The sequence below is a fragment of the Mastigoproctus giganteus genome, chromosome 12 (assembly GCF_048544385.1).
Source record: "Mastigoproctus giganteus isolate SK-2022 chromosome 12, ASM4854438v1, whole genome shotgun sequence".
In the NCBI taxonomy this organism is placed as follows: domain Eukaryota; kingdom Metazoa; phylum Arthropoda; class Arachnida; order Uropygi; family Thelyphonidae; genus Mastigoproctus; species Mastigoproctus giganteus.
Window position 1 is genome coordinate 100,385,768 of NC_143586.1, and position 26,480 is coordinate 100,412,247.

General features: G+C 36.8%; 1 protein-coding gene across 2 annotated transcripts in view; it reads right to left on the reverse strand.

Moving 5' to 3' along the window:
• Positions 1 to 26,480, reverse strand: part of CysRS (cysteine--tRNA ligase, cytoplasmic) — a 340,710-nt gene that overhangs the window by 121,339 nt on the left and 192,891 nt on the right. For both annotated transcript variants that reach the window (XM_090386775.1, XM_090386776.1), the window contains 2 exons: positions 25,380 to 25,480; positions 16,233 to 16,273 (listed from right to left, as the gene is read on the reverse strand). In XM_090386775.1, coding sequence (XP_090242901.1) covers positions 16,233 to 16,273; positions 25,380 to 25,480 — 142 coding nt within the window. The remainder of the gene's footprint in view (positions 1 to 16,232; positions 16,274 to 25,379; positions 25,481 to 26,480) is intronic.

The window sequence follows — 26,480 nt, forward strand, 5'->3', positions numbered from 1 at the left end:
CCCAGATAAGCATATGACTCCACCTTTTCAATTACTGCTCCTTCAATCATTATTTCCCTTTCCGTGGCATACTTGTTCATCATTACTTTTGTTTTAGCCATATTCATCTTTAGTCCAAAATCCTTACTAACTGTGCATAACTGATTAAGATTTTCCTCTAATTCTTTGGGATCGTGGCTTATGACCACAATGTCATCTGCAAATCGTAAATGGCTTAGGTACTTTCTGTTCACATTGACTCCTTTCTTCGACCAGTCTAATCTTCTGAAAGCTTCCTCAAGGGCAGCAGTAAACAGCTTCGGGGATATTGTGTCTCTTTGTCGAACTCCTTTCTCGATTTTAAATTTCCTACTGTCTTTGTCTAGTCTAATAAAGGAGGTAGCATTCTCATGTATTTTCTTCAAAATCATAATATGTGGGGTATCTATGCCTTGTCTTTCTAGTGCCCGAACATTGCCTTATGCTGTATGGAGTCAAATGCCTTTTCATAATCCACAAATGCCAGGCATAATGGTGTTTTATATTCATTTGCTTTCTCCATTAGCTGTGATATTACGTGAAAGTGATCCATAGTTGAGAATCCTGTCCTAAAGCCAGCTTGCTCTTTCGGTTGATTCTCATCAAGTATTTTTTCTAATCTGTTAGTAATGACCTTTGAGAACAACTTGTAGATGTGGGATAACAAGCTAATTGGTCTATAATTTCCAATTTCTGATTTATCTCCTTTCTTAGGCAGCAAAACTATGATTGCATTATTCCACTCCTTAGGTACCACACCTTTTCTAATGTATTTTGTGAAGAGTCTTGCCAGTTTTTGTGTCATGTCTCTTCCTCCCAATTTTAACAACTCTACCGTAACTTCATCTTCCCCCGGAACTTTCTGATTCTTCATTTTCTTCAATGCATGTTCTACCTCATCAGGAAGGATATCTGGTATGTTGTATGTGTTACTAATTTGTGATCCATCCTCCCCACTGCTGGCATCTTTTCCTCGCTCCTTGTATAACTCTTTATAGTAGTCTTCTGCTATTTGAATTATGCCTTCTCTGCTATTCATAAGTACACCATTGCTATTCTTCAGTTTCAGTATCATTTGTCTTTCTGTATTACTGCTCATGACTGCTGATTTAAATCCTTTGTTTTCCCTTAATGCTTGTTCCTACTTTTCTTGTGTTAAATTTTCTTATGTCCTCTCTGAGTCTCTTTCTAATGGCTTTGCATAACTCAGTATACTCAATTTTCTCCCTGTCACTGTTTTTCTTGCTCTTCATTTGTCGTCTTCGGTTCATCATGACAAGTGTTTCTTGACTTATTTTTTCTTCTTTGGATTTCTTTTTTCCTATAGGTTTCTTGGGCTTTATCACTTTCAGAAAGTTGTAATATTCCTCGTCGATATCTTGGTCCTGAGAAGTCTGCAGAAGCTCAAACTTGTTCTTAAGTTCCAGTACATACTGCTTTTTCTCCTCCTCTGTTATTTCAAAGACCTTTGTATTATTTACTCGAGTCAGTTTTTTCCTTTCCTTTCCTACATCTATATCAAGTGTACATCTTACCATTCTGTGATCACTTCCAACATTTACCTTATTCAGGACGGTAACATCATTCACAATATATCTTCTGTAGTGAGGATGAAGTCGATTTCATTAGTTTTTAATCCATTTGGACTCTTCCATGTCCACTTTCTGTTCACCCTTTTCTTGAAAAAAGAGTTCATTACTGACAGTCCTTGAGATTCTGCAAATTCCACAAGTCTTTCACCTCTTTCATTTCTTTCACCAATTCCAAAATTTCCTATAGTTCCCCTTTCTGCACTGTTTTGTCTTTTTCCAACCTTAGCATTGAAGTCACCCATAATAATAGTGTAATGGGTTTTCTGCTCATCTAGAAGACTCTCAATTTCGGTGTACATTTCTTAAACCTCTTCATCATCATGGCTCGATGTTGGTGTATAAATCATTATAACCTTTAGCTTGTATCTCTTGTATCTCTTAAAACAACCAAAACTCATTGATCAACAATTAATCAGTCAAAGATCCTTTGTAAGAGAAAGGATCTTTATGACTGATTAATTCTTGATCCATGAGTTTTGGTTGTTTTCAAATGAACTTCATTGAATATACCAGGATGACAGTTTAACAGCTTTATTAATAAGAGTAAATCACAAAATATTCAGAATACAAATTGTGTCATACAGTATAAAACTTGATAAAACTAATACTAATTGGGTACTATGTTATAAACATATATTAGCAGCATTTATATAACAAATGTCTACTTGACAACTCTGAGAAATCAGAATGTGTAAACTTTTAACAGAGAGATCAGGTCTTTTGTAGCCATTGTTTTTGTATATAGGGAATTCAAAGTTTTTAATTGAGGTAGCTAGGTAGCTCTAACGCATAATTATATAGTAATACGCTTCACTGTTTCTATTTCATAGTTTCTATTCAAATACTACTGACATTTAATTTATTGATTTTATTAATTTAAACTACCATGCCCCGAACTAGAGCAGCAAAGCAACGGGCACAAAGTGGCAGGAGTGTTGTGACTCGGGGGAGAACTGAGGGGGGCGATTCTCCAACGCGTCACAGCCTAAAAAAATGTACAACTTGTGAAATGTTTGCCGAACTCTCTGGAACGGAACATGATATTGCCATGGGGGATGTCTTTGTGTGTGCGCGATGTAAGGAGTGTAAGGAAATCAGGCGACAACTCAGCGTTGTTATGGGCCTATATGAGAGTTTGAAGGACAGGGTGGATGCCCTCGAAGGAAATAAATTGAGGGGCCCATCAAGCTCTCAGCTGCCCACATCAACGCCAGAGCGTGCACTTGGTCATCACGCACCACAGCGGCAACCCCCAAAGCAGAATGCGCTGGTCCCACAGGAACTATTAGTTGTTGGTGACTCTATTGTCAGGGAAACGGGGAACATGCTATGTAAAATGGATAGGTGGAACAGGACCAGGGTATGTCTGCCAGGGGCAAAGGTTGATGACGTTGTAGAGCGGATATCATCTTTCAAGGGCACAAAAGGTGATATAGTTGTACACGTTGGCACTAATGATATTAAGAGTAGGAGACCGGCAGAATTACTCAACAAGTACAGGTCACTGTTGAAAAAAAGCCGAGAATTAGGGTTGAATTTAAAAGTGTCTGCAATTCTGCCCAGACACGATAGGAGGGAGTATATGATGAGAGCCTTGTCGATCAATTCGGCCCTGGAAAGATTGTGCAAGGCTCAAGGGGTAGAATTTTTTTCAGCCTGGACTGTACTTGTTAACAGGAGAGATTGCTTCTACAGGGATGGGATACACTTAAATAGAAAGGGTGCAAGAATATTTGCTGATGCTATCGAGGCAGTGTTAGGTGGGTCGGAAAACTGCTAGTTTGGGGGGATACAAAGACTAATAGTTTAACAGTAACCGCAGGCAGAGGTGAAGGTGATTCTTGCACAACTTCTATTAGAATAAGAAGCGACCTGGAGCGAGGGGTGTTGGGGGTTTCAGGGACGGATGGCAGTCATCCTGGAATAGTTGGGTATATGGGATGTGTTAGGGTAACGAGGAATAGGCATAGGAGCATGTATGCTTGCATGTATACCAATGCTAGAAGTATAGTAAATAAATTTGATGAATTTGAAGTGTTGGTCAAGACATCAAAGGCGGATATTGTTGGGATAGCAGAGACGTGGTGTCACAAAGATATAAGGAATGCAGAACTGGAATTTGGGGAGTACAATGTGTACAGAAAGGATAGACAGGACAGAAAGGGAGGAGGTGTTATGCTGTTAATTAAGAAAAACATAAAATCAAGAGAAGTGCATCCAGTTGATATAGATGGACAGTGCACTGTTGAGTCAGTTTGGTGTGACATAAGCACTGCAAAAGCAAAAATAAGAGTAGGAGTGTGTTATAGGCCTAATGACTCGAATGAGTACAATGAACAATTGTACAGAGAAATAGAGTGGGCCAGTAAATCAGAATGTCTTATAATGGGGGATTTTAACTTCCCAGATATTGACTGGAACTTGTGGGTTGGTCACTCACACACTAGTCAGACTTTTGTGGATTTATTGGATGATTGTTTTCTGCAGCAGCATGTTCGAGAGGCAACCAGAGAAAGTAATACTCTTGATCTGGTTATCAGCAGTGATCATTCGTGTATTAAGAATTTGCAGATAAAGGAACCACTAGGTGGCAGTGATCACAGTGTGCTGAAGTGGGATTTACTCAAAGAGGTAACTACCGTCAGGGGTAAAGGAAAGGGTTTTTGCTTCCGTAAAGGGGAGTACAGTGGTCTAAGACAGTTTTTAAATTCTGTACAGTGGGATCGACTGACGATGTTCCAAACAGTAAATTCTAAGTGGGAAGCATTCAAGGAATTAATCGTGGAAGCTACTAGACTTTTCATACCGATGAAGAAATATTGTTCAAGGTTTAGGCCTAAATGGTTATCAAATGAACTAATGAGACTCGTGACAGAGAAGAAAAATGCATGGGATGCATATAAATTATCAGGCGACGCAGAAGCCTGTAGCAGATATAAGCTAGTCTGTAATCAGGTCACAAAGGAGGTTCGGCAGGCAAAGGCGGATTACGAGAAATCTTTGGCAAGATGCTAAGAAAAACAGCAAGGATTTCTTTACTTATATAAACTCTAAAAGGAAGGGGCTGAATATGATTGGTCCACTTGACATCGATGGTTCGACTGTTGATGATCCTGCTCAGATAGCAAACAAACTGAATGAGTATTTTGCATCTACATTCACACGTGAGGAATCATTACAGTTTGAAAATGGAAGAAGGTTATCAAATTGTAGCAGTGTGCTTAATGATTTTGTAATAACTGAGAGCAAAGTGGAGGAGAAATTGTTGAAGTTAAACATAAGAAAGGCACCTGGGGCGGATGGGATCTATCCAGTTATATTAAAGGAGGCGGCAAAGCAACTAAGCAAACCCTTAGCCATAATTATGAGAGCATCCTTGGACTCAGGAGAGGTTCCCACGGACTGGAGATGTGCAAATGTATCCCCAATTCACAAAGGAGGTTCGAAGGGTGACACGAATAATTACAGACCAGTTAGTTTAACTTCTGTTCCGGGTAAAATAATGGAGTCACTGGTTAAAGATGCATTGCAGGATCATCTAGACAAGACTGCAGCAATAATTCAGACATAGCATGGGTTTGTTAAGGGAAAGTCTTGTCTGACAAATTTGATTGGTTATTATGATGTGGTCACAAAGGAACTGGATGCAAAAAATAATTTTGATATCATATACTTGGATTTCAGGAAAGCTTTTGACACTGTTGCGCATGGAAGACTACTGTACAAATTGGAGCAGAATGGTATTAAGGGTAAGTTGCTGCAATGGATAAAAGGATGGTTAAGTGGGAGAAGACAGAGGGTGGTAATCAATGGGTGCTGCTCTTCGTGGACTAATGTTATTAGTGGAGTCCCACAGGGTTCGGTGTTGGGGCCACTGTTGTTTTGTATATTTATCAATGATATTGATGAAGGTATATCAGGCTTAATGTCGAAGTTTGCAGATGACACGAAGGTTGGCAGGGTTGTTAATGACAGTAATGGCAGTGTGCTACTGCAACAGGATCTAGATAATTTGGGCAGATGGGCTAAGAAGTGGCAACTGAAGTTTAACCTTGACAAATGCAAAGTACTGCATATGGGTAGAAGTAACCCCAGAGAAACGTACCAACTGTGTGGTACTACACTTAAGGTGGTAGAAAATGAAAAAGACCTGGGAGTAATTGTGCAGTCAGATATGAAGTTTTCTGAGCAATGTAGACAGGCTGCTAGGGCAGGTCATGGGGTTTTGTCAATGATATATAGGAATTTTGCTAGCAGGGAAAAGGAGGTGATTGTCCCTCTGTATAAGGCAATGGTCAGGCCACGTCTTGAGTACTGCGTACAGGTCTGGAGGCCTCATTTTAGGAAGGATGTAGATTTGCTTGAGCGTGTACAGAGAAGAGCAACACGATTGGTGAGGGGAATGAAGGGATCCTCTTACCAAGAGAGGCTTAAGTTCTGCAAATTGCAGTGGCTGGAGACTAGGCACCTGCGCGGTGATCTGATTGAGGTCTATAAGGCCTTGAATGGGTTGAGACGCTGAATTCTGATGGGATCCTCCCACTTGTTCAGAATACGAACCTACGGGGACATAAGTTCAAATTAAGAAAGGATAGATGTAGAATAGATGTGCGGAAATTTGCCTTTAGCCAGCGGGTTGTTAATTGCTGGAACAAACTTCCATCTGTCGTTGTGGAAGTTGATAGGTTAAATAAATTTAAGGAGGAACTGGACAGGCAATTGGAGGGTATGGTGTGATTTTTTTTTTTTTTTTTTTTTTTTTTGGCTGATGCTGCATAAGCTCCTACACTGCTTTCTTGCATCAAGTGCCACTACTACTACTACTACTACTACTACTACTATTAGCAGCATTTATATAACAAATGTCTTCTTGACAACTCTGAGAAATCAGAATGTGTAAACTTTTAACAGAGAGATCAGGTCTTTCTGCTGGAACTCATTAGAACTGCACTCTGAAACCTTACTTTAAAATCAGTAATAATAAAGACGATGATGCACATTAATTAATTAATTTTCATCACATTAATTAATGTGTATCATGAATGGAAATATTATGTACTCTGCTAAAACTTACTTTATGGAGAAAGAGAAATTAATTTTGATTTGTAAGGCATATAGTGGAGTTTCTATTTTAATTGTAAATCCTGCAAGGCCATCTGTTCAGAAATAATATATATATTTTTTCTGAATTATGGTTTATGTTATCAAATAAAGGATTTAATATAAAAAACTATGATAGGACTTGAAACTAGACCTTTTCAAATGAGTTACAAGTGCCAAAGTAACAGGCATGCATATTCTAGTAATCTCAGATCATCTTATTACTTGGGAAGCAACAAACTTAAGGTATTTGGTAATGAAAAAGGCTGAAGAGTAACTGCATAATTAAACATGAATTTCTCTCAACAGTGCAGCAGGCTGCCAGGCCAGCACATAGCATTTAATCAATCATGCACAAGAATTTTATTTTACTAGTTTGTTTGTTTGGTTGGTTGGTTTTTAGGAGCATTAGCAACTAAGGCCATATTGCTCCGGGATATGCGGTGGTCATTCCCTGACCTTTCCGCATCCTGCGTATTTGGTGGTGATGGGCTCGAACCCCGGTCTAATCAAGAAGCGTGTACTAGGCACTGCTGCTCCTTCCCACCTGGCTATGGAGGCGCCAATTTTACTAGTAGGAAGAAACAAGTAATTTCTCCATCATATAAAGGACTGGTAAAGACAAACATACTTTTTTTCCAACAGACCCATAATGGAAGTTTGGCAACTTCCATTTTGCATCTGTTGGAAAAAAAAAGCATTGAAAAGAACATTATTAGTATAAAGAAGTATTTCTATTGAGCAGGTGTATCTAACTTTGTTTAAACTGGGTCACATGATCAAAAATTCTGTAACTCTGCATGATGCTGTTGGGGGGAATGAGATAAAACTTTTTATTGATAAAAATGGTGAAGTTTAGCTTATTAGCTATTAAAAATTTTTGATTTTTAGAAGCAATATAAAAGAAATTAGAAAACAATTTAATCAACTTTATTTATAAAAAATGTACAGTAGGTGTACCATTATGTCCACTGATTTTGATCAAATAAATAGACATAATGGTATTTAATATACTGAACTATTTTCAAGAACTGTGGAGTAATCACCACCTTGTTGCTGTTGGCAAAATTTCTGTATACAGGTAGCCCCCCACTTAACGCTGATAATTCGTTCCGTAAAAACAGAGCGCTAAGTGAGCGCCGCATTCCCATAAGGTAACATATGTATTTGTGAGTTGTGGTCGGTGCCATAGGATATTTCCTAATTAATAATAAACGGTAGTGAAAAGATGCACACATGTCGGTGAAAATATTTAATATTTAAATATTTGTACATATAAAATATTGTGCATTACATACGTATAATTATGTGGTAACTACTTACGTATCAAAATTAAACTTAAAATTCCAATTAAAATCATGAATTTAATTGATCTAAATTGATTTAATTTAATTCATGAATTTAATCATGAAAAATGTGTCGATTTTGGGTTGAACTTTGGCCTTCTTCCAAATAAACTAAAAGGGGTATTAATTTTAAATTCCCCGCAGCGTTACCACGCAACAATAAAGTCAACCGATCCTTCACCGCTTTGAAACCTGGCATGTTTTTTACTTCTTTCAATATGAAACTTCTTTTAGGCATTCGTTTCCACAAAAGTCCTGCTTCATCTACGGTAAAAACTTGCTGAGAAGTATAACACATAATACCCCTCTTCAATAATTTTAACAAGTTCTTTTTTGAAAGTTTCGGCTCCTTAATCTGCACTTGTGGCTTCTCCCTGGATTTTAAATCTATTCAATCAGCCCTTACTAGTTTTAAATGGTTCCACTTTTTTTTTTTTTTTTTTAGGTGAGTTTTCTTCAGATCATCATATTGGCTAATCTCTCTCTCTCTCTCTCTTTTTAATAATATTTAACTTAACTGAATTCTGCATTGGATATTATCTTCAATAAAATTAGTTAAAATCTTTCTATTTCAATCCTAATAGCCGGCCTAGCCCTAGTTGCTTGCAGTGGAACAGCTATTTTTCCCACTGCTAAAATGAATTCTTTATTTTTTTTTTTATAATTGTTCTTACAGTTAAACTTGCAAGTCCTAAATTATGGCACACATCTGCTTGTCTTTGACCGGAATCGATTCGCTTCAAAACGTCTAATTTAATTTTCAAATTCAGTCTTTTTCTTACATTTATAGTCTTTGTACTGTGCTCAGTCGTTGTTGCTTTTTCATTCTTATCGGCCATTATTAACTCTTTGAAAATGTAACTGCGTTGGTTGCATTAATTATGATACAATGTTCGAGTAAACTGTCTGTTTTGCAATGTCTAATGCGGTACTGAGTGATGACTAGACTTCGGATAAATGCATATAACACAAATATTACAAGCAATATACTTGATCATTTTTTAAAATGTTGATCTGTAACAAGTCACTCTACTGCAGTTAAATTATCGTGCGAGAAAATTTCTGAAGTCAGCGTGGGAAACGTTTTAATGTTGTTTTGCTATTCATTTTCAAGCTATCTACTCCATCAAATGAAACGATTTTGTTAAATATGCCAAAAATGCAATCTGTAAAAGAGCGTTATAGTGATCTGTGACAGCGTTATAGTCAGATATGGGTTATAATATAAGAACAGCATTATAGCGAATCAGCGTAAAGTGAACCGCGTTATAACGGGGGCCTGCTGTATTACTGACAGAACCCAATGAGCTATTCTATCAGACAATTTACACTGTTCAGAGAACTTCATGTTGGAGTGTACCAGATTCTTCCATGGTACCACACACAAGATTCTGATATTCATCATGGGATATGTTATCATGGGATTACTGCTGCCCACATACAGTGCTTTGTATTTATCTATGTTAAAACTCTCAGTCCAACTGTCTAATTTTTCTAGATCATGTTGCAGTATGCCTTGATTGCTATCACTAACCACCCTGCCATCATTTGTATCATCTACAAACTTAGTCAATAAGCTTGTTATGCCTTCATCAATATGTACTGAAATCAGTAAGAGGCCCAGCACTGAATCCCAAGGGACACCATTAATGTTAGTACAAGAAGAGAAATCCTCATTATTAACCAAACCACCTACTGTTCTCATTAGCAACCAATTCTCTGCCACTCAGAAATCCAATTATCACTAGCAGTAACTTGTCCCTTATGCTACACTCCAATCCATATAGCATTTCTTCATGTGGAAAGCATTGTTAAAATCTAAGGGTATATTATCAAAATTATTTTCTGCATCAAAAGCTAATCAGATTGCTCAGACAAGATCTCCCCATAACAAGTCCATGCTGTGATCGGAAAAGCATTTGCACTTCTCCAATTCATAAGTACTGCCATTCAGTCCAAGGATGATCTCACATTTATGGCCAAAAGCTTACTTCTTTTAATATAATTAGAGAGAGATTTCAACAGCCGAGATGTTTTGTTTCCTTTTAGCTGCAACAATTTCTCTTTATTTTCTTCTCATTATCACAGAATCATTTAGCTCCTAATAATTCTACTTGGTATACTTTGGTATTGAAATCCATAAAAACTTCAAACATAAATGTAGATGCAAAATATTTATTCAGATTATTAGCAATATGAACAGCAGGTACATCAAATAGTTATGCCATTCATATCCAGTGGGCCAATGTGGTTTATACTTTTCCTTCTAGTGTTAACATTATTTCTTATAATGTGCCTTAACTCATCTAAACCCTATAGCAATTTGGTTGCAGAGTAGTTTGTGTTATATCCCTTCGTATAACGACTGATAATTTATTATTATCCCATGAAATTTTTTTTTTTTTTTTTTTTTTTTTTGTCTACCACTGGTCTCATCAGTCCATTTGACAACCATTTAGTTATAAACCTTGAAAAATATCTTAGTTGATAAAAATCTTAGCAGCTTCTATGACTACACCCCGGAATGCTTATCATTCAGAATTTGAATTTGGTAACATCATCATCATTGAGCCCACTGAAAAGAATTTAAAAACTATAAGACTATTATAGTCACCTTTATGAAATAAAAATCCCTTCCTTATATTCAGTTATTCAATGAGGCCTTTGTAAAAATGCATGGCATACATATAAATTAATGGGTGACATGGAAGCCTATGATAGATATAAGCCGGTCTGTAACCAAGTCACAAAGAAGATTAGGCAGGCAAAGGCAGATTATGAGAAATCTTTGGCAAATGATGCAAAGAAAAACAACAAAGAGTTCTTTACCTATGTAAACTCTAGAAGGAAAGGGATGAATCAGATTGGTCCACTGGATATTGAGGCTTCAGCTGTTGATGATCCTGCTCAGGTGGCTAACAAACTAAATGAGTATTTTGCATCTACATTCACACATGAGGAGTTAATCAGGGAGGGGAATGCCAGAGATGAGTTAAACTCTGGCAGTGAGCTAGATAATTTTGTAAAAATCGAGAGGAAAGTGGAGGAGAAATTGTTGAAGATAAACATAAAAAAGGCACCCCAGGTGGATGGAATCTATCTAGTTATATTAAAGGAGGCAGCAAAGGAAGTAAGCAAACCCATTAGCCATAATTATGAGAGTTTCTTTGGACTCAGGGGGAGATACCCATGGACTGGAGATGTGCAAATGTGACCCCAATTCACAAAGGAGGATCAAAGGGAGACAAGTAATTATAGACCTGTTAGTTTAATTTCTATTCCAGGAAAATTAATGGAGGCACTGGTTAAAGAAGCACTGCAGGATCATCTAGACAAGACTTCAGTTATAGCTCGGACACAGCATGGTTTTGTTAAGGGAAAGTCTTGCCTAACCAATTTTATTGGATACTATGTTGTGGTCACAAAGGAACTGGATGCAGGGAATAACTTTGATATCATATATTTGGATCTTAGAAAGGCTTTTGATACTGTTAAATATAGAAGACTGCTGAAAAAACTGGAGCAGTGTGGCATTGGAGGCAAATTGCTGCTATGGATAAAGGAATGGTTGACTGGGAGAAGACAGAGAGTGGTAATCAATGGACACTGCTCATCGTGGACTAATGTTATTAGTGGAGTCCCTCAGGGTTCAGTGTTGGGTCCATTGTTGTTTTCGTTATTTAGCTCCTAATAATTCTACTTGGTATACTTTGGTATTGAAATCCATAAAAACTTCAAACATAAATGTAGATGCAAAATATTTATTCAGATTATTAGCAATATGAACAGCAGGTACATCAAATAGTTATGCCATTCATATCCAGTGGGCCAATGTGGTTTATACTTTTCCTTCTAGTGTTAACATTATTTCTTATAATGTGCCTTAACTCATCTAAACCCTATAGCAATTTGGTTGCAGAGTAGTTTGTGTTATATCCCTTCGTATAACGACTGATAATTTATTATTATCCCATGAAATTTTTTTTTTTTTTTTTTTTTTTTTGTCTACCACTGGTCTCATCAGTCCATTTGACAACCATTTAGTTATAAACCTTGAAAAATATCTTAGTTGATAAAAATCTTAGCAGCTTCTATGACTACACCCCGGAATGCTTATCATTCAGAATTTGAATTTGGTAACATCATCATCATTGAGCCCACTGAAAAGAATTTAAAAACTATAAGACTATTATAGTCACCTTTATGAAATAAAAATCCCTTCCTTATATTCAGTTATTCAATGAGGCCTTTGTAAAAATGCATGGCATACATATAAATTAATGGGTGACATGGAAGCCTATGATAGATATAAGCCGGTCTGTAACCAAGTCACAAAGAAGATTAGGCAGGCAAAGGCAGATTATGAGAAATCTTTGGCAAATGATGCAAAGAAAAACAACAAAGAGTTCTTTACCTATGTAAACTCTAGAAGGAAAGGGATGAATCAGATTGGTCCACTGGATATTGAGGCTTCAGCTGTTGATGATCCTGCTCAGGTGGCTAACAAACTAAATGAGTATTTTGCATCTACATTCACACATGAGGAGTTAATCAGGGAGGGGAATGCCAGAGATGAGTTAAACTCTGGCAGTGAGCTAGATAATTTTGTAAAAATCGAGAGGAAAGTGGAGGAGAAATTGTTGAAGATAAACATAAAAAAGGCACCCCAGGTGGATGGAATCTATCTAGTTATATTAAAGGAGGCAGCAAAGGAAGTAAGCAAACCCATTAGCCATAATTATGAGAGTTTCTTTGGACTCAGGGGGAGATACCCATGGACTGGAGATGTGCAAATGTGACCCCAATTCACAAAGGAGGATCAAAGGGAGACAAGTAATTATAGACCTGTTAGTTTAATTTCTATTCCAGGAAAATTAATGGAGGCACTGGTTAAAGAAGCACTGCAGGATCATCTAGACAAGACTTCAGTTATAGCTCGGACACAGCATGGTTTTGTTAAGGGAAAGTCTTGCCTAACCAATTTTATTGGATACTATGTTGTGGTCACAAAGGAACTGGATGCAGGGAATAACTTTGATATCATATATTTGGATCTTAGAAAGGCTTTTGATACTGTTAAATATAGAAGACTGCTGAAAAAACTGGAGCAGTGTGGCATTGGAGGCAAATTGCTGCTATGGATAAAGGAATGGTTGACTGGGAGAAGACAGAGAGTGGTAATCAATGGACACTGCTCATCGTGGACTAATGTTATTAGTGGAGTCCCTCAGGGTTCAGTGTTGGGTCCATTGTTGTTTTCGTTATTTATAAATGATACTGATGATGGTATATCAAGCTAAATGTGCAAGTTTGCAGACGATACAAAGGTTGGCAGGGTTGTTAAGGACACTAATGACAATACGCTGCTGCAACAGGATCTAGAAAAGTTGAGCAGATGGGCTGAGATGTGGCAAATGAAGTTTAACATTGACAAATGTAAAGTACTACATATGGGAAGCAGTAACCCCAGTGTAGCATATCACCTCTGTGGTACTACACTGACAGTGGCAGAGAACGAAAAGGACCTGGGGGTAATTGTGGAGGCAGAAATGAAGTTTTCTGAGCAGTGCAGATGGTCTGCAAGAGTAGCTCATGGTTTCTTGTGAATGATACACAGAAATTTTTCTAGAAGGAATAAGGAGGTGATTATTCCCTTGTATAAGGCAATGGTCAGGCCACATCTTGAGTACTGTATACAGGTCTGGAAGCCTCATTTTAAGAAGGATGTAGAGTTCTTGGAACGAGTACAGACAAGGGCAACAAGATTAGTGAATGGAACAAAGGTTGCTCTTATGAAGAAAGGCTTAAGTTTTGCAGATTACAGTGTCTAGAGACTAGGAACCTGCGAGGTGATCTGATTGAGGTGTATAACGCCTTGAATGGTTTGAGCATGCTCAATGCTGATGGGATTCCTCCACTTGCTCAGAATAATCACCTGAGAGGGCATAAATTCAAATTGAGGAAAGACAGATGTAGGAAAGATGTGCGGAAGTTTGCCTTTAGCCAGCGGGTAGTTGGTTGGTGGAACAGACTTCCATTAGAATTAGCATTAGTAGAGGCATGTGATGCCAGGAAGCAAGCTTATGCAGCATCAGCCAAAAAAAAAAAAAAAAAATCCTTTGTTGTCGAAGTTGATAGCATAAATAAATTTAAGGCTGTGCTGGACAGGTATTTGGAACAAACGGAGGAGTGAAATCATATGATGCTTTTTTGTTGTTTGTTATTTGGTTTTTAGGAGCATTAGCAACTAAGGCCATATTGCTCTGGGATATGCAGTGGTCATTCCCTGACCTTTCCGCATCCTCCGTATTTGGTGGTGACAGGCTCGAATCCTGGTCCAATCAAGAAACAATATATTTCCCGTAACCCTGACAATACAGTCACCAACAATAACTAGCTCCTGTGGGACCAGCGCGTTCTGTCCTGAAGATTGCTGCTGTGTTCCCCGATGCACAAGAGAGCTCTGGCATTGAATTGGGCAGCTGATAGTTTGTTGGGCCCCCATTTTAATTCCTTTGAGGGCATCTACCCTACTCTTCAAACTCTTACAGGCACCCATCAGAACACTGAGTTGGCGCCTAATTTCTTCATACTCTCTGCTCCTAGCACACACACACACACACACACACACACACACACACACACACACACACACACACACACACACACACACACACACACACACACACACACACACACACAAAGACATTCTCCTTGGCTAGATCATGTCCTGTTCTAGAAAGATCCATAAACATTTCACAAGTTGCACATTTTTTTAGGCTGTGATTCATTGGAGAATTGCCCCCTTTGATTCTCCCCTAAGCCACAGCACTCTCACTATGTTGTGCACGTTGGTTTGTTGCTCTAGTCAGGGGCATGATTTCCGTTTAAATACAATGTAATTAATTAACAATGAAAATTAATAAGTTTAATATATTTAATTGATTAATTGACTACACTATACAATACTATACTAAGCTAATGCAGTGATATGTATTCTGCTATATAGTTTATATAGTTTTATGTTATATCTTAGCTTATCAAGTTACCATCGTTATATACCATAACGATCCCAATGTTAAATTAGTTACATCCTTATCTAAATACAAAAGATATATGCCCAAAAAGCAAATAAAATCTTCAAAATACTTATTTATTAAAATTAAAACCCTACTATGTATATGCTATTATATTACTGGGTATGTGCTATGATATTCCCACCAAAACAAAGATACAATAGAGGTATGAGTAGCGAGTTGTAACTTACAAAATCACTAACTAAATTCAAAAAATAAGCCAAAGAATGATATTAAGCCTATTTAATCTATTTGTAAAACACAAATTAATATGTTAACTAATCAAAATACAATAACATTTCTAAGAAAATTTATTTTTTTGCAGCAGCTCCAGAAGTCTACGTCTTCACGTCGTATAAGCAATGCTAGTAGTACTAACATAAGGATGCCACCAGCTAATTGATAGATAATCAATGGTGCAGAACAGTTAAAAGTCTCTTTGCTGTATGAATAAGGCCGTTAAATATATTCACATCCAATATTGATAGTATTTCATTAAGTATCAGTAAAAATTAATTCTGAAAAGTGCATTTGGAAGCTACATGACATAGTAACTATATCACTTGCAGATGTATATGCCTTGCCCTAGAGTTTGCAAGCTGAGGTTCAGTTTGCTACATGAGCAGAATATCAAAATAATAATACTAATCAAACAAGAAATTGATGTTTGCTCGTTTCTGTTAAATGAATGTTATCTTGAAATTACTTTCTTTCAAGGCAGTTTCTTCATTTCAGTAATGCATATGATCAACCATCCACATAACTGAAACGAAATAAGAAATTAAGTAACACAACTCACTCACAACAAAGATATAGCTGAAACAATCATAAATAAGGAATTTTCAACAAAGCAATAATTTTCTATCCCTATTTTTACCTTCCAACAAATGCATATAGAGAAAATTTACATATTTATATTTATATTATTACATTTCTGAAGATTTATGATTTATATAACTCACATTAACTGTGCACAAATTATTTAAATTATTTATATTTGTACTACCTAATAGAATTATTACCCAATGTGATGAACTATTAAAATTATACTTTGAAGAGAATTTAGAAATATCTTAGATCTTTGCAAAAAATATTCTTACCACAAAGTGCTTCATGAATTCTAGACTGTTTTCCAAGAAACCTGAAAAATAAACATACTTTCTTATCATGTGCAAATTTGCTGATAATCACAAGTTATGCTTGTGAGGTACTACTGCTACCTACTAAAGCTATAATTAATTATACTAAAGCTATAATTAAATAAACAAACTAAATAATAACAAAAGGATAGTAAATTAATAGCAAGAGAAAATACTCACCCAGAGAAGTAACACAGAATCTTGCAAGCATGGATGCAACAGCAACTTGAATGACACAAGGCTTCCATACCCCACGCACAAAAGAAAGTTTGAGAAAACCACAGTAATCATTTCATCGGAGAAGAAGCATCAGCTACTACTCACTCGGTCATATTTCTGCCATGTCATGCTTGTAAAAAGTAAATAAATCATGGATGCACCTATATGACTGAGAAAGGCCAATGAAAGTAAAAAACATGCACAACATAGCCATCTAAAACGACTCAAAGAAAATAAAATACAAAATGTAAATTTCACTACCAACTGGAACTGATCAACAAAGACTAACATTGCAATCCAAATAGGCAACTTAACTCTTAACAACTCATGCTAAAAGGAAAACAAAAATAAATTTTTACAAGAGGGATTTTTGCATTTCAGGCTCCAGTTGTGCCTAATCTTGCAGGATTCCATGCTGCTGTACTTCTCTAGACAAACATCAGCTCTTCTTAGAGGGTACTACCATATTTAAATATCTGTTATAACAAATCTGTTTTTGATCTGTTAGTCTTTCTCAATAGTATATACATGTCCATGATTGCTTTGCCTTCTGCAAGAAGGCTATGACAGAAATATGACCATTTTGGAATTCGTAGCAGCTGCTGCTTCCCTGACAAAGTTGTAACTATTGTGCCCCAAGTTTTCTTTTGAATTATTATTCAACTTAGAGTGGGTGTCAGTATTTGCTTTTGGATTTTATGGATGGGTGTGTGGTCCTTGCACCAATCCAGGCTGCAGGTGCTCCTAATCTTGAAAATTTACACGCTGTTGTACTTTTCTGGGTGAGTATCAGCTCTTGCTGGTTGATTTAATTTCCTTTTGAATTGCTTAATTTGTTTATTTAATTAGAGCTTGATGTAGGTAATGGTAGAATCACATAAGCAAAATTTATTGTAGTCAGCAGTAAATTTACATGTGGTAAAAAAACTGTTACTTTAATTCAGTTAATTAATTGATCAGACTGTATAGTTTTATACTTTTAAATAAATTATAATGAATGCAATGAAAGTACATCTGCTACAATAAATATTACTTATTATGAGACCTTTACTATAATGTTTTAATACTATCATTATGATAAATAAGGGTTTGTTCTGTTATAATGTAAATAGAAACCATTAAATAAAAACATCTAAGATGATGCTCTCTCATACACTTCAAACTAATAAAATTTGAGCATAAGCTCCAATCTTTCAAGACCTACAATTTTCAGTTCATGGTCCATCCATAAACTCACTGAACTACTTTCTCAACTACATTTATCTCTTGCACTTTTTCTTTGGAACAATTGTCCTTCATATACAATTACAATATATTTCCTGAAACAGTAGGTATTGAGATAATTCATTTCATTAGTAAAGTAATGCAGTAATTATGTCAAGATAAGAGAAATAACATTTTATACAAGAAAAAAAATGCTATGCAAAATATGGAATTTACTACTTAGTTACTGAATGTGTAAAAAAAACAAAAACAAATAATAATAATAATAATAATAATAATAATAAAAGAAAAAAAAAAAGAAAACAATAAAATGTCTCTAATTACAAAATAACTCTTAAGCAATGTTTCTAAATCATCTTTGGAAATCTGCCATCAGGCCAATGGCTAAGAAGTACTGTATCCAAGCAGTACTATAACACCCTTTCCTTTGACCTTTAATAAAGAAATTAATCAATCCCACATGGTGTTTCTTATATTAATTGTTGAACATTTTCATGTTTTTTATGCAATATAAAAGAAATAACAATCCTTGCTTTGAAAAAAAGAGCAATCAGTTACTTATGTACTCATTTTAACAGGTAATTTGGCACTTTCTTCTAAAACTTCCATTTCCAAAGTCAAGACAAGACTTCAGTTACAGCTTGGACACAGCATGGGTTTGTTAAGTGGAAGGCTTGTCAAACTAATTTGATTGGATACTATGATGTAGTCACAAAGGAAATGGAAGAAAAGAATAACTTTGTTATGATATATTTGGATCTTAGAAAAGACTTTGATACTGTTGCACATGGAAGACTTCTGCACAAATTGGAGCAGTGTGGCATTGGAGGCAAATTGCTGCTATGGATAAAGGGATGGTTGAGTGGGAGAAGACAGAGTGGTAATCAATGGACACTGCTCTTTGTGGACTAATGTTATTAGTGGAGTCCCTCAGGGTTCAGTGTTGGGGTCCATTGTTGTTTTCCGTATTTATAAATGATATTGATGATGGTATATCAGGCTTAATGTCCAAGTTTGCAGATGATAAGAAGGTTAGCAGGGTTGTTAATGACAGTACACTGCTGCAACATGTATGCAATTCTGCCCAGACACAATAGAAGGGAGTATATGATGAGAGCCTTGTCGATCAATTCAGCCCTGGAAAGATTGTGCAAGGCTCAATGGGTAGAATTTTTTTCAGCCTGGACTGTACAGTCGGTCCTCGTATAACACGTGTTTGCATTACACGAATTCGATCATACACGATTTATAAATAGGGGAATGTTATCTTATATAACACGAACCGAATTCGCTTATACACGATTCGCCTTTGTGTTTACAAGAAATGGCAGTCGAACGCGGAATCACCCCAACTGAACGCAACACGATAGGAATGAAGAAGATTCTGAAAATGTATTTATGTGTTTTATATCAGTAAAGGGGAAACACATTTCACCATAATAACGTAAAAACCAACACAATTCCAGTTATCGATATAATAGCAAATGCAATTAGATGGAGTTTACTACCAGTTTATAACAGATTTCACTAGCAGAAACGCAACTGTAAATTGTTTTTATTGTTTTATGGTAGTGTGCTTTAGTAAAATGTGAGGTGTTAATAGTGTATCTCGGCCTTTACGGTGTTGTTTATTCAGTTGCTACACGCGCGCAGCTTTGTTTATGTGTATCAAGCGTGCCTCCTCGTTTTGTAATTGTGCTTTATTCCCTAAAATTTAGTAAAATACTTAAAAGGTGTGAAAAGGAAGCGTTCTCTAAGACACTGCAGATTCAGAGAAAAAAAAAAAAGCAATATCGATCAAAAATTCTTAACCGGGAAAATTTATAGTGGCCTCATACTACGGTTTATGGCCAAAATCACACCGGCCCCCGGCCCACCGTGGTTTCCCCGTAAGGCTTCTGTCCGCCTCTGTCGATAGAGAAAAAATATGAAATTGTGAAACGCTTTGAGCGAAATGAAAGGCCATGTGATATTGCACGTGCTATAGACCTAAATCAGGCAACGCCGAGAATTAGAAAGAATGCAGAGAAAATAAAAATAACTCAGTGTAATTAAAATCCATTAGATTAAGACACAAGAATTGGAAGAGATGGAACGGCTGTCATCTGTTTGGATAGAAAATCAAACAAAAAGCAAGTTTGCTTACGATAGAAGCAAAAGCATTAGCAATATTTTATTACGACTTACGTATTATAATTTATACAGTACTTATGTATTATAAAATACGTAAGTATTTTATTACGACTATTTTATTTAATATAATAATTTTTTTTACGAATAAAATACGTATTTTATTCGTAAAAAATACTTTTTTAGTATTAAAAATACTAAAAATACTTTATTATAATATAATATTTTTATTACGTATTTTAATCGTTATAAAATACGTAAGTATTTTATAACGATTAAAATTACCCGATTATTTATTGTGTTTGGTAATGTTTTGGTTCCAAATGTGTGTTCAATCTTAGGTGGTCGGCACCTAACCCTACTTTTCCCATAGGGCCTGTTGTTTATATTGCACGATTTTGCATTGCACGAGGATTTCTAGGAACGCAACTATCGTGCTATACGAGGACAGACTGTACTTGTTAACAGGAGAGATTGCTTCTACAGGGATGGGATACACTTAAATAGAAAGGGTGCAAGAATATTTGCTGATGCTATCAAGGCAGAGTTAGGTGGGTCGGAAAACTGCTAGCTTGGGGGGAGACAAAGACGAATAGATTAACAGTAGCCACTGGCAGAGGTGAAAGAGATTCTTGCACTGCTTCTATTGAAATGAGCAGAAGCCTGAAAAACAAGATGCAGGACATTTCAAGACTGCTGGGAGTCATTGCGGTACAAGTTTTTTTTTTTTTTTTTAGGAGCATTAGCAACTAAGGCCATATTGCTCCGGGATATGCGGTGGTCATTCCCTGACCTTTCCGCATCCTCCGTATTTGGTGGTGACGGGCTCGAACCCCGGTCTAATCAAGAAGCGTGTGCTACACACTGCTGCTCCTTCCCACCTGGCTACTGAGGCGCCAACGGTACAACTAAACACATGGGTTGTGTTAGGGTAGCTAAGAATAGAAATAGGTGCATGTATATTTGCGTGTACACCAATGCTGGGAGTTTAGTAAATAAATTTGATGAATTTGAGTATTGCTCAAAACATCAAAGGCAGATATTGTTGGGATATCAGAGACGTGGTGTCACACAGATATAAGGAATGCAGAACTGGAATTTGGTGAGTACAACGTCTACAGAAAGGATAGACTGGATAGGAAGGAAGGAGGGGTTATGCTATAGTTAAGAAATACATAAAATCCAAGTAAGTGAAGCCAGTGGACATCGCTGGACAGTGCAGTGTCGAGTCAGTTTGGTGTGACATAAGCATTGGGAGATCAAAATTGAGAGTAGGAGTGTGCTATAGGCCTAATGACTCTGATGAGTATAATAAGAAACTGTACAGGGAAATAGAGTGGGCCAGTAAATCAGAGAGTCTTATAATGAGAGATTTCAATTTCCCATATATTGACTGGAAATTGGGGGCTGGTCACTCACACACTAGCAAGGCTTTTGTGGATTTATTGGATGATTGTTTTCTACATCAGCATGTTCAGGAGGCAACTAGAAGGAGGAATACTCTTGATTTGATTATCAGCAGTGATTTGATTTGGTAGTTGTTGGCGCATCGGCTTCTGTGGCCATATTGCACCTCCCAAGGTTTTTGCAGTACTTTGATCCAAGCCCGAGGCGGGAATCGAACCCGCAACCTTTGGGTTGCCGGGCAGGTACTTTACCCACTCGGCTAGCCCGGTCGGCGATTATCAGCAGTGATTCTTCATGTATTAAGAATCTGCAGATAAATGAACCACTAGGTGGCAGTGATCACAGTGTGCTGAAGTGGGATTTACTCAAAGAGGTAACTACCATTAGGGGTAAAGGGAAGGGTTATTGCTTTCGTAAAGGCAACTACGATGGACTGAGACTGTACTTAAATTCTATACAGTGGGACCAAATGATGATGTTACCAACAGCAAAATGCAAAATGGGAAGCATTCAAAGAACTTATCTTGGAAGCTACTAGGCTTTACATACCAACTAAGAAATATTGTTCAAGGTTTAGGCCTAAATGGATGTCAGATGAGACACTAATGAGACATATGGCAGAGAAGAAACATGCATGGGATACGTACAAATTAACACATGACACAGAAGCCTATGATAGATAGAAGTTGATCTGTAACCAAGTTACAAAGGAGGTTAGGCAGGCGAAGGCAGATTACGAGAAATCTTTGGCAAGGGATGCAAAGAAAAACAGCAAACAGTTCTTTACTTATGTAAACTCTAGAAAGAAGGGGATGAATCAGATTGGTCCACTTGATATTGATGGGTCAACTGTTGATGATCCTGCTCAGGTAGCTAACAAACTAAATGAATATTTTGCATCGACATTAACACATGAGGAGTTATTTAGCGAGGGGAATGCCAGAGGTGTATTCAACTCTAACAGTAAGCTAGAGAATCTTGTAATAACTGAGAGTAAAGTGGAGCAGAAATTGTTGAAGATAAACACAAGAAAGGCACCCGGGGTGGATGGGATCTATCCAGTTATATTAAAGGAGGCAGCAGAGGAAGTAAGCAAACCCTTAGCCATAATTATGAGAGCTTCCTTGAACTCAGGGGAGGTACCCACAGACTGGAGATGTGAAAATGTGACCCCAATTCACAAAGGAGGATCAAAGGCTGACACAAGTAATTATAGACCTGTGAGTTTAACTTCTGTTCCAGGAAAATTAATGGAGGCACTAGTTAAAGAAGCACTGCAGGATCATTTAGACAAGACTTCAGTTATAGCTCGGACGCAGCATGGTTTTGTTAAGGGGAAGTCTTGCCTGACCAATTTGATTGGATACTATGATGCAGTCACAAAGGAACTGAATGCAGGGAATAACTTTGATATTATATACTTGGATCTTAGAAAGGCTTTTGATACTGTTGCACATGGAAGACTGCACAAATTGGAGCAGTGTGACATTGGAGGCAAGTTGCTGCTGTGGATAAAGGGGTGGCTGAGGGGGAGAAGACAGAGAGTGGTAATCAATGGACACTGCTCGTCATGGAATAGTGTTATTAGTGGAGTCCCTCAGACCTCAGTGTTGGGTCCATTATTGTTTTCTGTATTTATAAATGATATTGATGATGGTATATCAAGCTTAATGTCGAAGTTTGCAGACGATACAAAGGTAGGCAGGGTTGTCAAGGACACTACTGACACTATGCTGCTGCAACAGGATCTGGAAAGGTTGGGCTGAGAGGTGGCAAATGAAGTTTAACATTGACAAATGTAAAGTACTACACATGGGAAACAGCAACCCCAGAGCAACGTATCAACTCTGTGGTACTACACTGACAGTGGTAGAGAATGAAAGGGACCTGGGGGTGGTTGTGCAGGCAGATATGAAGTTTTCTGAGCAGTGTAGATGGGTGCAAGAGTGGCTCATGGTGTATTGTCGATGATATATAGGAATTTTTCTAGTAGGGATAAGGAGGTGATTATTCCCTTGTATAAGGCAATGGTCAGGCCACACCTAGAGTACTGTATACAGGTCTGGAGGCCTCATTTCAAGAAGGATGTAGAGCTGTTGGAAAGAGTACAGAGAAGCCGACAGGACTAGCCAGGTGGGTAAAGTGCCTGCCTGGCAACCCAAAGGTCGCGGGTTCGATTCCCGCCTCGGGCTTGGATCAAAGTACTACAAAAACCTTGGGAGGTGCATTATGGCCACAGAAGCCTATGCACCAACAACTACCAAAAAAAAAAAAAAAAAAACGAGTACAGAGAAGGGCAACAAGATTAGTGAATGGAACAAAGGGTTGCTCTTATGAAGAAAGGCTTAAGTTTTGCAAATTACAGTGCCTGGAAACTAGGCATCTGCAAGGTGATTTGATTGAGGTGTATAAAACCTTGAATGGTTTGAGCATGCTCAATGCTGATTGGATTCTTCCTCTTGCTCAGAAAAATCACCTGAGAGGGCATAAATTCAAATTGAGGAAAGACGGTTGCAGGATAGATATGCAGAAGTTTGCCTTTAGCCAGCGGGTGGTTGATTGCTGGAACAAACTTCCATCTGTCGTTGTAGAAGTTGATAGCTTAAATAGATTCAAGGCAGAACTTGACAAACATTTGGACCGAGTGGATGGGTGAAATAAGGGTGTTTTTTTGGCTGATGCTATATAAGCTTGCTTTCTTGCATCATGTGGCTTTGCTAATGCTAATGCTAACCCACCATTTCCAAAGTCACTAAACTATTTTCTGCCCCTGCCCCAATTTTTATTCATTTTTTTCTATTTCCAGTCTTTATAATGACTGTTGAGGCATATTTTCTACCAATTAAAACTTAGAGATATTCAGGACTAATATTAACATTTTTTTTTCTGTTTACCTAACTAGAAATAGAATTCTGAAGGAGAAACAATCTGATTTTGTCAAGCGGAAACCAATATTCAACTAACCTGGTTAGCTATTTTGATAGAGTTACTCCTGAGCTGGTGCAGAAATAATTTTGAGATTGTTTATTTGAATCTTAGCAAGGCATTTTACTTAATCCCTGAAGATTGCATTTGACTTAATCCCTGAAGTAGCTGCAGAAGGCAGAGGGTAATGATTAATGGGTATCCTTCAGATTAGTTTAATGTTAGAGGTGGAGCCCCCCCCCCAAGGATATGTTCTGGGAATACAGTTGCTTCTGATTTTCATATATGACATTGACAAAGGGACTGAGAGCAAGATGTCAAATTCATAGATAATGTGAAGATTGGAAGGGTAGTTAATGGTCAGCGCCAAGCATTCATTTGGATAACTTAGACAGGTCTCAACGATGGCCAGAAAAGTGACAGCTATGTTTTTATACAACCAAAAGCAAGATCTTGCATGTGATGGCCTCCCCCTTTCCAATGTTACAGGTACAGTACAGACCTAACAACCATATGATTGTCATATACATCTGAATACACATATAAATTAGGCACTGTATAAAAAACATTATGGGAATCCTGTTATCTTTAAACTTTACTAGACATGCTGGACAGACAACTTGTGTGATCAAGACCCGCTAATATTCGAAACATCAGACAAATGCTAACTTATTGTAATTTTCTCTTGTCCTCATTTTGAATTTAAATCAATGTTTTGCATTTTAATCAGATAAAACTAGAATAATAAATGAAATATATAAGATATTAAGAAATATTATATTTTAAGTCAGGAAATCTCTTACCTGAGATTTTTTTCAGGAATAACTGCATCCAGGTAAGATGTAATCAGAATAGATGGAAAGAGTATTAAAAGACCTGCTTAAAGATGGATGAACCTTGCAATAGGACAAAGGAATAAAAGCAAGCTTTGACCATAAATCCACCCATGGTAAAAAATTGGAAGTATAATGGGAGATAATTACTTAATTGATTTCTTGAGTACTTGATTTCTGCCATTAACTACTAATGAGTGAGGAAGAACAACATAATTTTCAATGTAATATTCTTCAGATCCATTGTTAAAAAACTAATTGTTGCTACTAATAACTTTTGTGCTGTTTGAAATTCAACTTCAAAGTAAATTTGCTCTTTTATTTATTTGATAAATAAATAAAAGGGCAGAATTTATTCATTAATACTCACTTGTCATTTAAGAATACTTCTGCTTCTGTCCACTTATGGTATGCTTGAACCCCCTTTGAAATGCTAGTGTGTATGATGTTTTTGACATTTAGAAAAAATTCCTAAAATAAAAAATGAAAACAGCACATTAACATTTAACAGTTTTTAATATTTGGCTGTTGAAAGTATGAAAATTTTCAACACAATCATCACAATAAACAAAATGAGAAAAAAAAAAAAAAAGGAAACAATATAAGTGAAATAAAATACAAGAACGCCTGTAATTATGACAAAACTGAGCCAATCACAAATAACGTCCATATCTATATCATACAAATTTTTAATTCAGATTTTAGCTCCAAATTTATAAATAAAATGAATAAATTCTATTACAAGCAATATTCAAATTCAAACAAATGAAAACTGTTTTACCATAAAATCAACTTACTGTACACATTAAAAACAAAGGTACACTAGGAAATTGAAAAAAATTAACCAACTTCAATATCCCAGTTAAAAATACATCCCAATGAGGAAGAAAGAAACACAGAACTGGCTTCAAACTGTGACAAGTACATTTGAAGGTTGGATCAGACTATAGGCACACTGACGATGGCCTGACTGACACACTGTACTGTATGTAGTCAGCATTTATTAAGTGAAAAAACAGAAAAGTTAAGAATATCTCTGTCCCTTCACATTACTATAACAGACTGAAAAGAAAAGGTAACATGTAGTAAATCTAAAAAATTTGAAATTAAGTTTAGTTATCCACTCAGAAATCTGGGTGCATAACTAATAGCCATCGTTAGTGTGCCTATAGTCTGATCCAAACCAAAATATTTTTTTGAGGGGGGGGAGGGGGACCTGTCAGTTAAATCATCACATTAGACACTTCTTTGAACTGCCACAATCTTGAAACAAGATGGCTGCCACTAGAGTTACAGTTGAACTGTTTATAACTTCTGTTAACAGTCCAATTTAATAAAACTTGACAAAAATTTAAACAAAAGACGATTGAATTCTCCATCCTGAAATAAATATATTCCATATCTTGAAACTTATCTGACCTTATGCATCCATTGAAGTTCAACCAGAAATTTTATTTCATTATTTTAATTC